This window comes from Electrona antarctica (genome assembly GCF_951216825.1).
Source record: "Electrona antarctica genome assembly, chromosome: 4".
In the NCBI taxonomy this organism is placed as follows: Eukaryota; Metazoa; Chordata; class Actinopteri; order Myctophiformes; family Myctophidae; genus Electrona; species Electrona antarctica.
Window position 1 is genome coordinate 47,771,167 of NC_136809.1, and position 13,442 is coordinate 47,784,608.

Here is a 13,442-nt window from a genome sequence, read left to right on the forward strand (position 1 = left end):
ATGGCAGATGTTGCAACTCCCGCCGACAAGAAGGCACCCCCCAAGTTCAAGCAGAGGACCACCCGCACCTTCAAGAGCAAGGCCCCCAAGCCTGGCCAGAAGGGGTAAGCTGGAACCTAAAGATAGAGATAAGGATAATAATAAACTTTATTGTCCATTAAATCTTACATAAAATGGAAATTCGCCTTTTGCACACTGGCAGTCAGTATACAACAATAAAATCATTACATAAAATACACAAATTACAAATGCATATCCATAACGCAGCAACAGTGATCATGGGCTGTATGGATTAGGTGGTACAGTTATTTAAACACTTGCTTATTTAAAATGTCCACTGCATGCAGTACTGGCACAAAGTCTTGTAACTCTTCTTTTTAGTCTGTTTCATTATCCTTAGTCGCAGGCAAACATGTATATGCACATGCACGCAATTCTGTTACATCCTTTTACCCAATTTCTGAGTGTGTTTAGCTGTACAATTTGATTTGTTTCATGTTGGATACAGCAGATCGAAAACCAAGCACCACCCAACGATGCATAATGTAACTGGATACAGCATACTGCATTATATATATGTCAGAAATGTCACATTGATTTAAATTGGTTTGGTCATGATTGGATTTTGATTCAAAGAAAATACAAAGAAAATACAAAACGACAAAAAATGTGTGCACAGTATCACAGAGGATGTGATGACACCTAAGGGCTGAAAACACATTTTTTATTTCAGTTTGACCTTAACCGGTACACAAGTGGAATTCATTTCGTACTGTCTTAAGACTCAAATACCCTTTTTTGCTAGCAATTCATGAGGTCTCCTTTATCCAATCAGATTTGGGGATGACATCCCCTGCATGGAGGGTCTTGGCACAGACATCACAGTGGTCTGCCCATGGGAAGCCTTCGGTGACATGGAGCTCAGCGACCTGGCAAAATATGGAATCGTCTAAACTCCCTTCTATTCCTTCACCTTTTTTGCCTTTCCTTCCTCTTCTGCCGACCTCTACCTCAAAGCAGCTTCCTGCCCTCTATACTCACCCCATGACCTCCTTGCAGTGAGGTTCTCAACAATGTGGACATCTCTTGTTGTGTTGTTAAGCCAAATGCCACTTTGTCTGTCTACTCACCCTTTTCCCATCAAGCCACCCTCTCAGAGTTTTATTTATAAGAGTAAATACATGATGGTTATGTTATTGTAAATGTTTGTGTCTGTAACACTACTCAATAGAACCTGGAGTGAATCAAAAGTAAAATGTCAAATTGTCAATAAATGTACATTTATAGAAATGACCGCTTGAATCGTTTTGTCTTTTACATCTTGGTTATCGTTAAATGGCCCCAGTAGCTGGGATGAGTTTAATATAGACAAACGTTTAGTGGAACCAAAATCACAAGAAACAGATCTATAGCCTGCAGGTTTAACCACTTTAAATCTGGCCTCCCTATTTTCGTAACAGTGATACGATGTGGTTGACGATACGATACATGGACGGTATTGGTTCATTCATGGCGATATGATACAACAATGATTTAAAATCGATACAGTAACTATTTAGCAAAGAAATTAAATCTGTGTGAAACATGTGGATGTGAAACCAATTTTTTTCCCCGGGTAGATAATGCTGGCAGGGTCATATTATAGCATTATTTTTCATTAACCTTATTTCTGGAAGAACAGGACACTTATGGTATTGTTATTTACTACTAGAAATATATTATTTCTTTATAAAAATCCATAGGTAGACAAACTCGACAGTCGACATAGCTAATGTTCTGGGCACTTCGATCATTACAACGTCCATTACTCAGAAATATCCGTTTGAGTAAATTCATTTATATATATTTTTAAAGTGAACAAATCATTGCTTCTAAGTTCTGGGGGTCCCTGGAACAAAATATTTTGAGATGGGGGTCTGCGGAAAAATACACATTTTGGGTGTCCTTAATGAAAACGTTTTATCACTGATATAACAACCTAACTGTTAGGATTTCATAGCACGTCACTTTGTGCAGCACTATGAGCTTGTAGATCTGCTCTTTTTGAATATATTGTGAATATCTTTGAATACCGGTACACAAACATATATTTAAAGTGAACATTTTTAACAAAAATCTTTGCTTCTGGGGGTTCCTGGAGCAAAACTATTTTGACGTGGAGGTCTCGGCCATGAGTACCACTGATAACAACATAAGGTTTTCAGACAACTGTTAGGATTTAGAAGACATTTGTAAAATCGGCCTCAGGTCTTAAAGGTTTTTTCTTGTCATTATATGAACAAGTTTTCAACCATTGCTGACATGTGAATTCCTATGATAAATGTATGTTACTATGGTGTACCAAAGCCAGAAATCGCAGAAGCCTCACCAGCATTTTAGTTTGCGTGATTAAAATATGATTTTTGTAAGACCAGAGAATAATTTGTTTTGACCAATTATATAACCCAATATAACACTCAGTAACAAAAACCTTCCCATCCAAATATTGCCACAGGTGAGCAGCTGCACTCATTAATGCTGATCATAAACAGCTGTGAGACCAGAGGCTATAGTTTTAAAACCTAGCTCTGCTGAGGGCCAGCCACAGCCACTTCTTCATCAGCTTTCAATCTCTTGTTGCACTGTTGGTTTGCCCAAGGTAAAAGCTTTTTACTTGGTTTCCAATGTCAATGTATTAAATTGTAGGTCTATGTTGCAGATTCATACTGTAGGAATTAGGACTAAACAATTTGGTATAGGCATTCATTCTATGAATGATGATGTCACCCGGCCTACAGCTCCAGAAAATGTATTTTAAGCTTTTCCAGTCTAGCTGTCTGACTTGGGACGAGTTTGCAAATGTTAGTGTTTGTATCGTATCGGGCTCTATGCACATCAGCATCACATCATATTGGAATGAAATTGTAACCTGACTTCGCCAGATTGCGGCAGTATTGAGTTCACCAGTTCCCTCCTTCTGCCTGCATCTGGGATCTCTCAAGCAGAAACGATGAACCCGGAAGCAGCGGGACAAACATTTGATATCTCCATAATAATTTCGATTGTAGTCTTGTTAGGTTGTGTTTACATTTGCGCTGTGGCAGCGCTTCAATATGTCATAAATCTCGCGTTGATCCCGCCTCTATAGCGGCCTCATACAGCCGCATATCGCTCCGGACAGAATTACCGGAGTACATCATCTCTGCCTGCCTGATGATGAATTCCTGTTCTGTTCTTTGTCTATATAGAAGTGTCTATCTGTACGTTTCTAAATGTTTTGATGAATTGAACATGGTGGACCCTCTTGTAAACAAGTGTAATGCTTAATTGGGTCGTCCACTCACAGTTAACGGTCTATGCATTGGGTTTGTGCTTGAAATGTACTGTAATTCTGCAAACTGTTAATAAATATTTCAATCAATCAAAAGCCTGAGAGTTCCCAGACTCTCCCTGCTGGCAGAATGCAAATGTTGTCCAGCAGGGGGAGTGGTTTCACCAGGCTAATGAAATTGGGCCTCTTCCTTGATTCTTTCACAGGTCTTGCCAAATTTGCCAATTATACTAATTAAGGCTTCCATGCTAGTCAGGGAGCTGATATTGTGCAAGTTAGCTCACTCTAGTCAGGTTCCTTAGGGGGGTTCCAAATGGCCCCTTATGGGTGTGTAACTCTTAAGTGTACAAATGGACCCATAAAAAGGTACATTTTGGTTCCATTTTGTACACTCAATGGGGGTCCCTGAAATGATATAGGTTGAGAACCACTGTGCTACCAATCTGAGAACCCATTGTCAAAAAATAAAGTAAAAACGGTGCCCTCTTTAGTCAACAGTCAAGGGTATCCGGAGAACACACCAGTTAACCAACTCGCCTTCATCGTTCTGCTAACATGCTGTCTTCATCAGTGTAGTGTGTCAAACCCACAGATGTTATACTTCATTTCTAAAGTGATCAAATTTTGTGCAATTAAATGGTCAGCTATTCAATGATAAAAGGTTGAGTATGTGAATACCAATGATAGTAGGCCTACCAATTCAGGTTATTGTTAATGTTTACTAGAATTACATTGTTTGCGTTTAAACTGTAGCATTCCCACTTCATCTAGTGTAAACTCTAAACAACATCAACTCTCTCTCTCTCTCAATTTAATGCAATTTAAATGAAGGTGAAGTAAAACTAAAATGCACTAAACTGCGGCGAGTCGGTAAACTGGCGAGTTCTCCAGTATCAGTCTCAAGAGACTACCGTGCTAGTGGGATGAATTATGGCTTGTGCCAAAGTGTGCACATGCACAGGGGCCCTTGGATTCAGAATGTCCTCAAAGTCACGCTTTCTTAAATGGGTGATTTTAGAGTTTTGGCCATTATCGCCTGTTTTTCAATAACACAGACTACGAAGGTCGGACAGTGACAAACTAGATACCCGAGTAAAGTTCAATTTGAGCTTCGTCCAACACATCCACATCTATTCAGTATACCGTTATAGTCCACTTGCCAGAATGTGGAGGCACAAATCGCAGGAGGTGTGCGATTTGGGCACAGGGCCCTTTTTCACTTTAATCCGTCCCTGTGCTACTAAATGGAACGGAAGCTGTGCTATGTAGTAACTTTCATCTTCTACCCCAGATTTTGAACCCAGTGTACTGTGCAAGTGCTGCAATTTTGGCTAACAGAGAATTTTGGCTCACATGCTTGCGAAGGGGATACATTTAATCTTGACCATCAGTTTAAAATTTGTCAGATCCTGTGTCTGGTGATGAATGATCTTTAACACGATCTAAATGTGTTAACATAAGAGCAGGGAAACAAAACATACTCTACCAGATTGTATCAACATACTCTCATACAGATAAGACAAACTTACATTTTATTCACTTAAGTGACATGATGGTGCTTTAATTAGTATAATAATATTGGTAAGACCTGTTAAGGAAGAGGCCCAATTGTTTCCAATGTGCTGCTGTGCATGGAGCCTATTGGCACTTAAATGTGCATTGAAGCTAATCATCCCCACAGCCCCAGTTTGATTCCAGTCTAGAAATGAGCTTCAAGTCACTGGCTGTATTAAAACTCAAAATGTCTTTGGAGCAGGAGAAGCAGAAGATGAAGCAGGAGGAGCAGGAGATGGAGCAGAAGATTGAGCAGATTAAGCAGGAGGTGGAGCAGGAGATGCAGAAGATTAAGCAGGAGATTGAGCAGGAAAAGCAGGAGATGATGATTAAGCAGGGGATTGAGCAGATGAAGCAGGAGATGCAGCAGATGAAGCAGCAGATTGAGCAGATGAAGCAGGAGGAGCAGGAGATGGAGCAGGAGATGGAGCAGAAGATTGAGCAGATTAAGCAGGAGGTGGAGCAGGAGATGCAGAAGATGGAGCAGGAGGAGCAGGAGATGAAGCAGCAGATGAAGCAGGAGATGCAGAAGATGAAGCAGGAGATGGAGGAGGGGAAGCAGAAGATGGAGCAGGGGAAGCAGAAGATGGAGCAGGAGAAGCAGAAGATGGAGCAGGAGCTGCAGCAGCTGAGGGGCTGAAAGCGGCCATAAAGTGGCTTTAATCACAGTGGTCTGCCCATGGGAAGCCTTCGGTGACATGGAGCTCAGCGACCTGGCGAAATATGGAATCGTCTAAACTCCCTTCCATTCCTTCACCTTTCCTTCCTTTCTGCCGACCTCTACCTCAAAGCAGCTTCCTGCCCTCTATACTCACCCCATGACCTCCTTGCAGTGAGGTACTCAACAATGTGGACATCTCTTGTTGTGTTATGTTACGCCAAATGCCACTTTGTCTGTCTACTCACCCTTTTCCCATCAAGCCACCCTCTCAGAGTTTTATTTATAAGAGTAAATGCATGATGTTGATGTTATTGTAAATGTTTGTCTGTAACACTACTCAATAGAACCTGGAGTGAATCAAAAGTAAAATGTCAAATTGTCAATAAATGTAAATTTATAGAAATGACGCTTGAATTGTTTTTTACATCTTGGTTATCGTTAAGTGGCCCCAATAGCTGGGATGAGTTTTATATAGACAAACCGTTTAGTGGAACCAAAACCACAAGAAACAGATCTATAGAGCGTCGCAGTCCTGCCCCCATTCATGACAACACCAGGCCTAGGAAATGATTCCCAATGCATTTTTCCCATAGACATTTCAAAAAGTATTTATTTAAAGATGGTTACGCCACGGACAAAGCCAACTCGTGTTGTGACAACTCATGACAAACAATATTGGACCAAACAAATAATTACAAAGAAGAAAAACAAAGTGTAACCTGCCGTTTTTTCTTCTAATTATTTGTTCGGCCCAAAAAAAAGTTGTCACAACTCGAGTTGGCTTTGTACGACGCTTAAAGGTCTTTAAATAAATACTTTTTGAAAAGTGCGAAATGAACGGGGAATCATTTCCTGAACCACTTTAAATCTGGCCTCCCTATTTTCGTAACAGTGATACGATATGGCTGACGATACATGGACGATATTGGTTCATTCATGGCGATGCGATACAATGATTTAAAATCGATACAGTAACTATTTAGCAAAGAAATTAAATCTGTGGGAAACATGTGGATGTGAAACCAATTTTTTTCCCCGGGTAGATAATGCTGGCAGCCGGCAGGGTCACATTCTAGCATAATTATTCATTAACCTTATTTCTGGAAGAACATGACACGAATGATATTATTTACTACTAGAAATATATTTCGTTATAAAAATCGATAGGTAGACAAAACTCGACAGTCGACATAGCTAATGTTCCAGACCCACAGGAACGCACCCAGGGTGCCGGCCCGATTCCGGCGAGCCGCCCCGCGTCCGAAACGGTTGAGAAATGACAGAGGTACCGTGTGGGGGTCCCTCTACTGTACTGTACTGTCACTGTACTGTACTGGCACACCTCAAATCACTATATACAGTTAATATGTGCATGTGTGTTAGGTTGCGCACAGATGGTGAAAAACAACCATGCTGTTTTCGTGCTCAGACATACCCAGGCAGACAGCCAGGCACCCACACACAGTCACTTAAGGAAGTGGTTTGCACCACTTAAAAAGCTGTCATTTTATCATCTACTCAGGCTTATGTGAACACCCCAGACAGTTTTTAAGTTGCTTCATTCAGTATTTAAAAAACACCTGACCTATTTTCTGTTGACTGATAATGTCCCTCTAATACGTGAGGGGTGCGTGGTTTGTCATTTACTGTTTTAATTATTTTTTAATTATTTTTGATGGGGAGCTGCAGCTGGAGGAGCTGGAGGAGCTGGGCAGCAGGAGGCTCTTCCAAAAGAATGATTAAAAATTTAAATAGTAAATGACAACCACGGCCCCCTCACGTATTTGAAGGACATTATCAGTCAACAGAAACAGGTGTTTTTGATGAATCTATCATGGTTAAATGGAGTTTTAAGTTATAATGGGTTTGTATAGGAAGGGGGCGGGGCAGTTAAAATTAATATCAAATATCTAATTACTGATTCCAAGCAACTTAAGAACTGCCTGGGGTGTTCACATAAGCCTGAGTAGATGTTAAAATGACAGTTTTTTTTAAAGTGAAATATCCCTTTAATGAAAAAGTTTGATCACCACTGATATAACAACCTAACTGTTAGGATTTCATAGCGTGTCACTTTGTGCAGCACTGAGCTTGTAGATCTGCTCTTTTTGAAAAACTGAATATATTGTGAATATCTTTGAATACACAAACAGATTTAAAGTGAACATTTTTAACAAAAGTCTTTGCTTCTGGGTGTTCCTAAAGCAAACATATTTTGATGTGGAGGTCTCGGCCATGATTACCTGCACTGGCACTGATATAACATAAGGTTTTCAGACAACTGTTAGGATTTAGAAGACATTTGTAAAATCGGCCTTAGGTCTTGCTGACATGTGAATTCCTATGATAAATGTTACTATGGTGTACAAAAGCCAGAAATCACAGAAGCCTCACCAGCATTTTAGTTTGTGATTAAAATATGATTTTTGTAAGACCAGAGAATAATTCATTTTGACCAATATAACACTCAGTAAATGTTACAAAAACCTTCCCATCCAAATAACAGGTGAGCAGCTGCACTCATTAATGCTGATCATAAACAGCTGTGAGACCAGAGGCTATAGTTTTAAAACCTAGCTCTGCTGAGGGCCAGCCACTTCTTCGTCAGCAATATGGGAAGAGTTTTCAATCTAGTTCTTGCACTGGCGACTCTTTGTTGGTTTGCCCAAGGTAAAAGCTTTTTACTTGGTTTCCAATGTATTAAATTGTAGGTCTGTTGCAGATTAATACTGTAGGAATTAGGACTAAACAATTTGGGGAGCATTCATTCTATGAATGATGATGTCACCTGCTCCAGAAAATGTATTTGAAGATTTTCCAGTCTGTCTGATGACTTGGGACAAGTTTGTCAATTTTAGTATTTCTGTATCCTAATGGGCTCTATGCACATCAGCCATATTGGAATGAAATTGGGCCTCTTCCTTGATGCTTTCACAGGTCTTGACAAATATACTAATTAAGTCTTCCATGCTGTTTAGAGTCAGGGAGCTGATATTGTGCAATGTGCATGTTTGCTCACTCTAGCCAGGTTCCTTAGGGGGTGGTTCCAAATTTGGCACCTTATGGGTGTGTAACTCTTCAGTGTACAAATGGAGGTACATTTTGGTTCCATTTTGTATACTCCATGGGGGTCCTTGAAATTATATAGGTTGAGAACCACTGCGCTACCTTTAGTCAACAGTCTGTCTCAAGGGTATCCGGAGAACTCGCCAGTTTACCAACTCGCCGCAGCGAAAGTTCTTCATCAATGTCTTCATCGTTCTGCTAACATGCTGTCTTCATCAGTGTAGTATGTCAAACCCAAAGTGATCAAATCATTTTGTGCAATTAAATGGTCAGCTATTCAATGATACAAGGTTGAGTATGTGAATACCAATGATAGGCTAACCAATTCAGGATATTGTTAAGGTGTACTAATGAATTACATTGTTTCGGTACTTTGGTGTTTAAACTTTAGCATTCCCACTTCATCTAGTGTAAACTCTAAACAACTATCCTTTCTCAATGCAATTTAAATGAAGGTGAAGTAAAACTAAAATGCACTAAACTGCTGCGAGTCGGTAAACTGGCGAGTTCTCCGGTATCCGTCTCAAGAGACTACCCTTGCTAGTGGGATGAATTATGGCTTGTGCCAAGTGTGCACGTGCACAGGGGCCCTGAGCTAATGGGGCCCTTGGATTCAGAATGTCCTCAAAGTCACGAATAAGCTTTGAACTGAACAGATTGGACTTTCCGTTCCAGAAATAATGGCCAAGACGGCGATGTTCGCCCGTTTTTCTTTAATAACACAGACTAGGAAGGTCGGACAGTGACAAACTAGATACCCGAGTAAAGTTCAATTTGAGCTTCGTCCAACACATCATCAATTCAGTCAGCCTTACCGTTATAGTCCACTTGCCAGAATGTGAACATAGGCATGTTGAGTACACCAAGGTTTTCTGTTAGAAATATTGAGTATGGGTCCCCAGCATGTAGAAACTGCGAAATGCTAACTTGCATATGTTGAGCAATTTTCATTATGTGACCATACTATTAACATATAAAGAAAAAGATAGGTTTACCACAAAAAAACATTCCTTGGGCTAAAACGGCCATAGCAGTCATCACAAATGTGATGTCAGCACATTTGGCTATGACCCTTTTTAGCCCAATGAGTGTATTCTTTTGCAAAACTAATGCTTGGAATGGATTCAGCATCATGAAAATCCCCTATTTTGACACATCACATGCTACATAAAAAAATTCAATTTGTAATATTTTGCCTTCTATAGGTCGTTAATGGTATGGTCACATATTATCCCAATTATGAAAATGCATGTGTTAGACTGTTCTGAAGTCTAGGGGTTTACTGCCCGTAACATGTATGAAAGAACACTGCTCATAAAGGAGTATTTATTTAATACTCAATGACAAAATAACTAGAAAAAGTGCCCTTCTGGGCACAGGTCTCCACCAGGAGATTAAGAGTGTGTTGGCAAAATGTTTAGGAGTAATATAAACATGTTTTTTATTTGCAACAATTTTCTTCATTTTGTTGAGGAAATGCAGATCCAGATCACTCATGGCATCTCTGAGGATAGAATTCTGGATGAGCAGGACGTGTGCAGAATTTTGTACAAAATGGGCCACTCCTGAAAACTTTGGAAGGCAATCTTAGCCAATCAGTGTAGAATCTGAGAAATCCAACAGACTCGTCTTGATCACATGACTACAGAGATCATGTGTACCGATTTGCGTGAGATTTGGATGAAATCTGTGCGACTAACATAACAATGTGTTTTCCAGAAATCGGCCTCATGGTGGCGCTATAACCGGCAGATGTGGAGGGATGCAGGGAAAATGTTTTCCCATGGCCTCTAGGCGCATACATAAGTTGTATACAGATCGATGCAGTTATAGGTAAAAACAGGAATTGCCCTGTTATAGCGCCACCGTGAGGCTGATTTGGAAAACAATGAGTGGCATGTCATCCTCGGCCTAGTGGAAATGTGCGTGCATAATTTCCCGGAAATTGCACACTGCGTTTGTGATTTGTGGCATTTTGTTCGAAACGGACCAATCATGTGAGCTTTGGAAGCCAATCTTAGCCAATCAGGATGGAAGATGGGAAATGGTGCAAATCCGTGTTGATCACATGACTATGGAGATAGTGTATACCGAATTGTGTGATGTATGGATAAAATGTGTTTTGCCTAAATCGGCCTGATGGTGGTGCTATAACAGGTCGTTGAGGAATATTTAGGGCAGAGGTTCATCGTTGGCATCCAGGGAGTGTGTGTGCAAAGTTTGGCATGGATCGGGCCAACTGTGCCGGAGATTGGCTGGTAACGCACGCACGCACGCACGCACGCACGCACGCACGCACGCACGCACGCACGCACGCACACACACACACACACACACACGGACACACACACGGACACACGGACGGACGGAGTGCAAAACATACTCTCTCCCCATGCCTTTGGCCTGGTGGAGACAATAAATACAAAGTGGCTCAAGTGCATAGCGAATGAAGTACAACAGAATGGCTCTGTGAGCACTGAATGGAACACTTACATGACAGAATGATGATGAACGAATGAACAAACAAGGGAGGTGAGGATGGCAAGACGAACCTCACTCAAAACCCTAAGGAACAAGTGCAAGACTACAACTGAAACACACAAGAACTAACACTCCTTCCCGAAGGGTGTGAAATAATAGTGGTAAGCAGAACACATAAACTGACGAAAATAACAGAAGTAGGCAGCTGGAGGAAAGACCCAACGCCTAGCAGTGTTTCCTCCTCAGAGTCCAGGCAGAGACTGAGCTTTATAGGTCCAGGTAGCCACGGTGCCACAGGACTGATTAGCCAATAGGATCCAAGCATGGGCCAATCAGGCCCTCCTCCCAAGGTGGCAGCTAATTAGGGACACATCACTCATCATCTGCAGGGGACAGAAGCAACACACAGTACCAGGCAAAAATAGGCGTCCTTATAACCTGTACGGCTAAGCAAGCCTACCAATAAATATATATAGATATAACATTAGCTCTATAGGCCTATATATTTATCACTACTAATCAAACATATAACGGCTGTTACAATATGCAAGTTAGCATCCGACAGTTTCTAAATGCTGGGGACCCATACTCAACATTTCTAACATAAAACCTTGGTGTCCAGGTTCACAATGGGGCTCTATGGGCTGGCAAGTAGACTATTAGGCTGCTAGGGACAGTTAAAAACCTGTGCTACTAAATGGAACAGTCAGAGCCTTAAAGCTGTGGTATGTAACTTTCATCTTCTACCCCACATTTTGAACCCATGCAGTGTCCTGTGCAAGTGCTGCAATTTTGGCTAACAGCTAGAGCCTGCCTGCATGCTTGCAAAGGGGATACATTTAATCTTGACCATCAGGTTAAAAATGGTCAGATCCTGTGTCTGGTGATGCATGATCTTTAACACGATCTAAATGTGTTAACATAAGAGCAGGGAAACAAAATACCCCCCCCCACACAATTGTATGAGTTATATTTTGTATTAACATACTGTACCATACAGATTGTATAAGTTATATTGTATTAACATACTCCACCAGATTGTATTAACATACTCTATCATACAGATTGGACAAACTTACATTTTATTCACTAAAAAAAGTGACATGATGGTGCTTTAATTAGTATAATAATTGGTAAGACCTGTTAAGGAAGAGGCCCTATTGTTTCTAATGTGCTGCTGTGCATGGAGCCTATAAATGTGCATTGAAGCTAATCATCTCCACAGCCCCAGTTTGATTCCAGTCTTGCATGGTTCTCTAGTTTACAAGCTTTGGGTCAGAGCTATATAAACAGATATTGGACTTAATTTGGCATGTGAAGAAATGAGCTTCAAGTCACTGGCTGTATTAAAACTCAAAATGTCTTGTGTCTACAGGATTCTCACTAGGCGTCCCCAAGCTGACTGGGTCTGCTGCCCCCCTGATGTCCAACATGTCTGACGGCAGCAACATCACCATGATGAATGACATTGGGACCAACATGACCGACGGCAAAAGGAGCCTTCCCCTTCAGCCGAAATTTCTGAAGCAGCTGAAGCTGGCGAGAGGGCTGATGCAGGAGAGAGCGCAGATGCAGAAGATGGAGCAGGAGAAGCTGAGGCAGCTGGATGGGGCGAGAGCGCTGAAGATGGAGCTGTGGTGGAAGGAAGCTCTTGCACCATTGGGAGCATAGAGCATAATTCTGAATATGCAGCATGAAGACGGAAGATGACTCCATCGACTTCAGCAACAGCGACTAGGACCGATGGCGGCAATCCTTCATTCTATAATTAAAGTTTTTAAACAAATCAGTGGGTCCTCCTCCTGTTGACTAAACTTACCAAATTTACAAATGTGGGTTCAAGCTGTAGCATTTCAATATTCGAGGTAGAGTAAATCCTGTTAAGGACAGGAACCAATTTTTGGGTTGTTGCAATGTCCTACAGACCTACAGTGTATAGCAACATGTATATTACAAATTACACCTGTGTGAAGTGAGGGCTCTTATCATTATACATCTCAACAACTGAATTTATGTGATTGGTTAGACAATTTGCTCGTCTACATATGATGTCAATTTTCCCTTCATTGTCAATGGCATTTAATGTTTGTTGCCACAAATTTACGTCGTATTTGTGGCACATATGACCTAATTTCTCCTTTCATTGTCAATGGCAAATATAAGACGTGTGTGGACAAGCTGTATATAGCACCCCTCAAAAAAAACACCTGTGTGAAGGGAGGGGCGCTCTTAATTATCATCATATAATACATCTCATTCCGGCCAATCAATTTGCATCCTCACTTTTGTCATCAATGTTTGTGTTTACACCAATGTTGGGCAGTAACAAGTTACTAGTTACATATTACTGTAATACTATTTGTACGGATA

At 41.0% G+C, this 13,442-nt stretch overlaps 3 protein-coding genes across 4 annotated transcripts; all 3 read left to right on the forward strand.

The window, feature by feature from the left end:
* LOC306922557 (retinal cone rhodopsin-sensitive cGMP 3',5'-cyclic phosphodiesterase subunit gamma-like) lies at window positions 1-1,136 on the forward strand (the record flags this gene model as incomplete). Its single annotated transcript, XM_079500243.1, has 2 exons — window positions 1-104; window positions 836-1,136. The coding sequence occupies 2 exons, from the start codon at window positions 1-3 to the stop codon at window positions 951-953; spliced, it is 222 nt and encodes a 73-aa protein (XP_079356369.1). The 3' UTR covers window positions 954-1,136.
* A 1,367-nt stretch (window positions 1,137-2,503) lies between these two features.
* Window positions 2,504-5,918, forward strand: LOC306921521 (uncharacterized protein). 2 transcript variants are annotated; one of them, XM_079498677.1, is made up of 2 exons: window positions 2,504-2,638; window positions 5,067-5,918. In XM_079498677.1, the coding sequence occupies exon 2, from the start codon at window positions 5,079-5,081 to the stop codon at window positions 5,502-5,504; it is 426 nt and encodes a 141-aa protein (XP_079354803.1). In that variant the 5' UTR covers window positions 2,504-2,638; window positions 5,067-5,078; the 3' UTR covers window positions 5,505-5,918. The 2 variants fall into 2 exon arrangements, with proteins under 2 accessions (XP_079354803.1, XP_079354804.1); XM_079498678.1 differs by having other exon boundaries at window positions 2,528-2,638; window positions 5,064-5,918.
* A 2,199-nt stretch (window positions 5,919-8,117) lies between these two features.
* Window positions 8,118-12,816, forward strand: LOC306922580 (uncharacterized protein). The gene is made up of 2 exons (XM_079500268.1): window positions 8,118-8,195; window positions 12,448-12,816. Exons 1-2 carry the CDS (start codon window positions 8,138-8,140, stop codon window positions 12,741-12,743), a joined length of 354 nt encoding a protein of 117 aa, XP_079356394.1. The 5' UTR covers window positions 8,118-8,137; the 3' UTR covers window positions 12,744-12,816.
* Window positions 12,817-13,442: the final 626 nt, after the last annotated feature.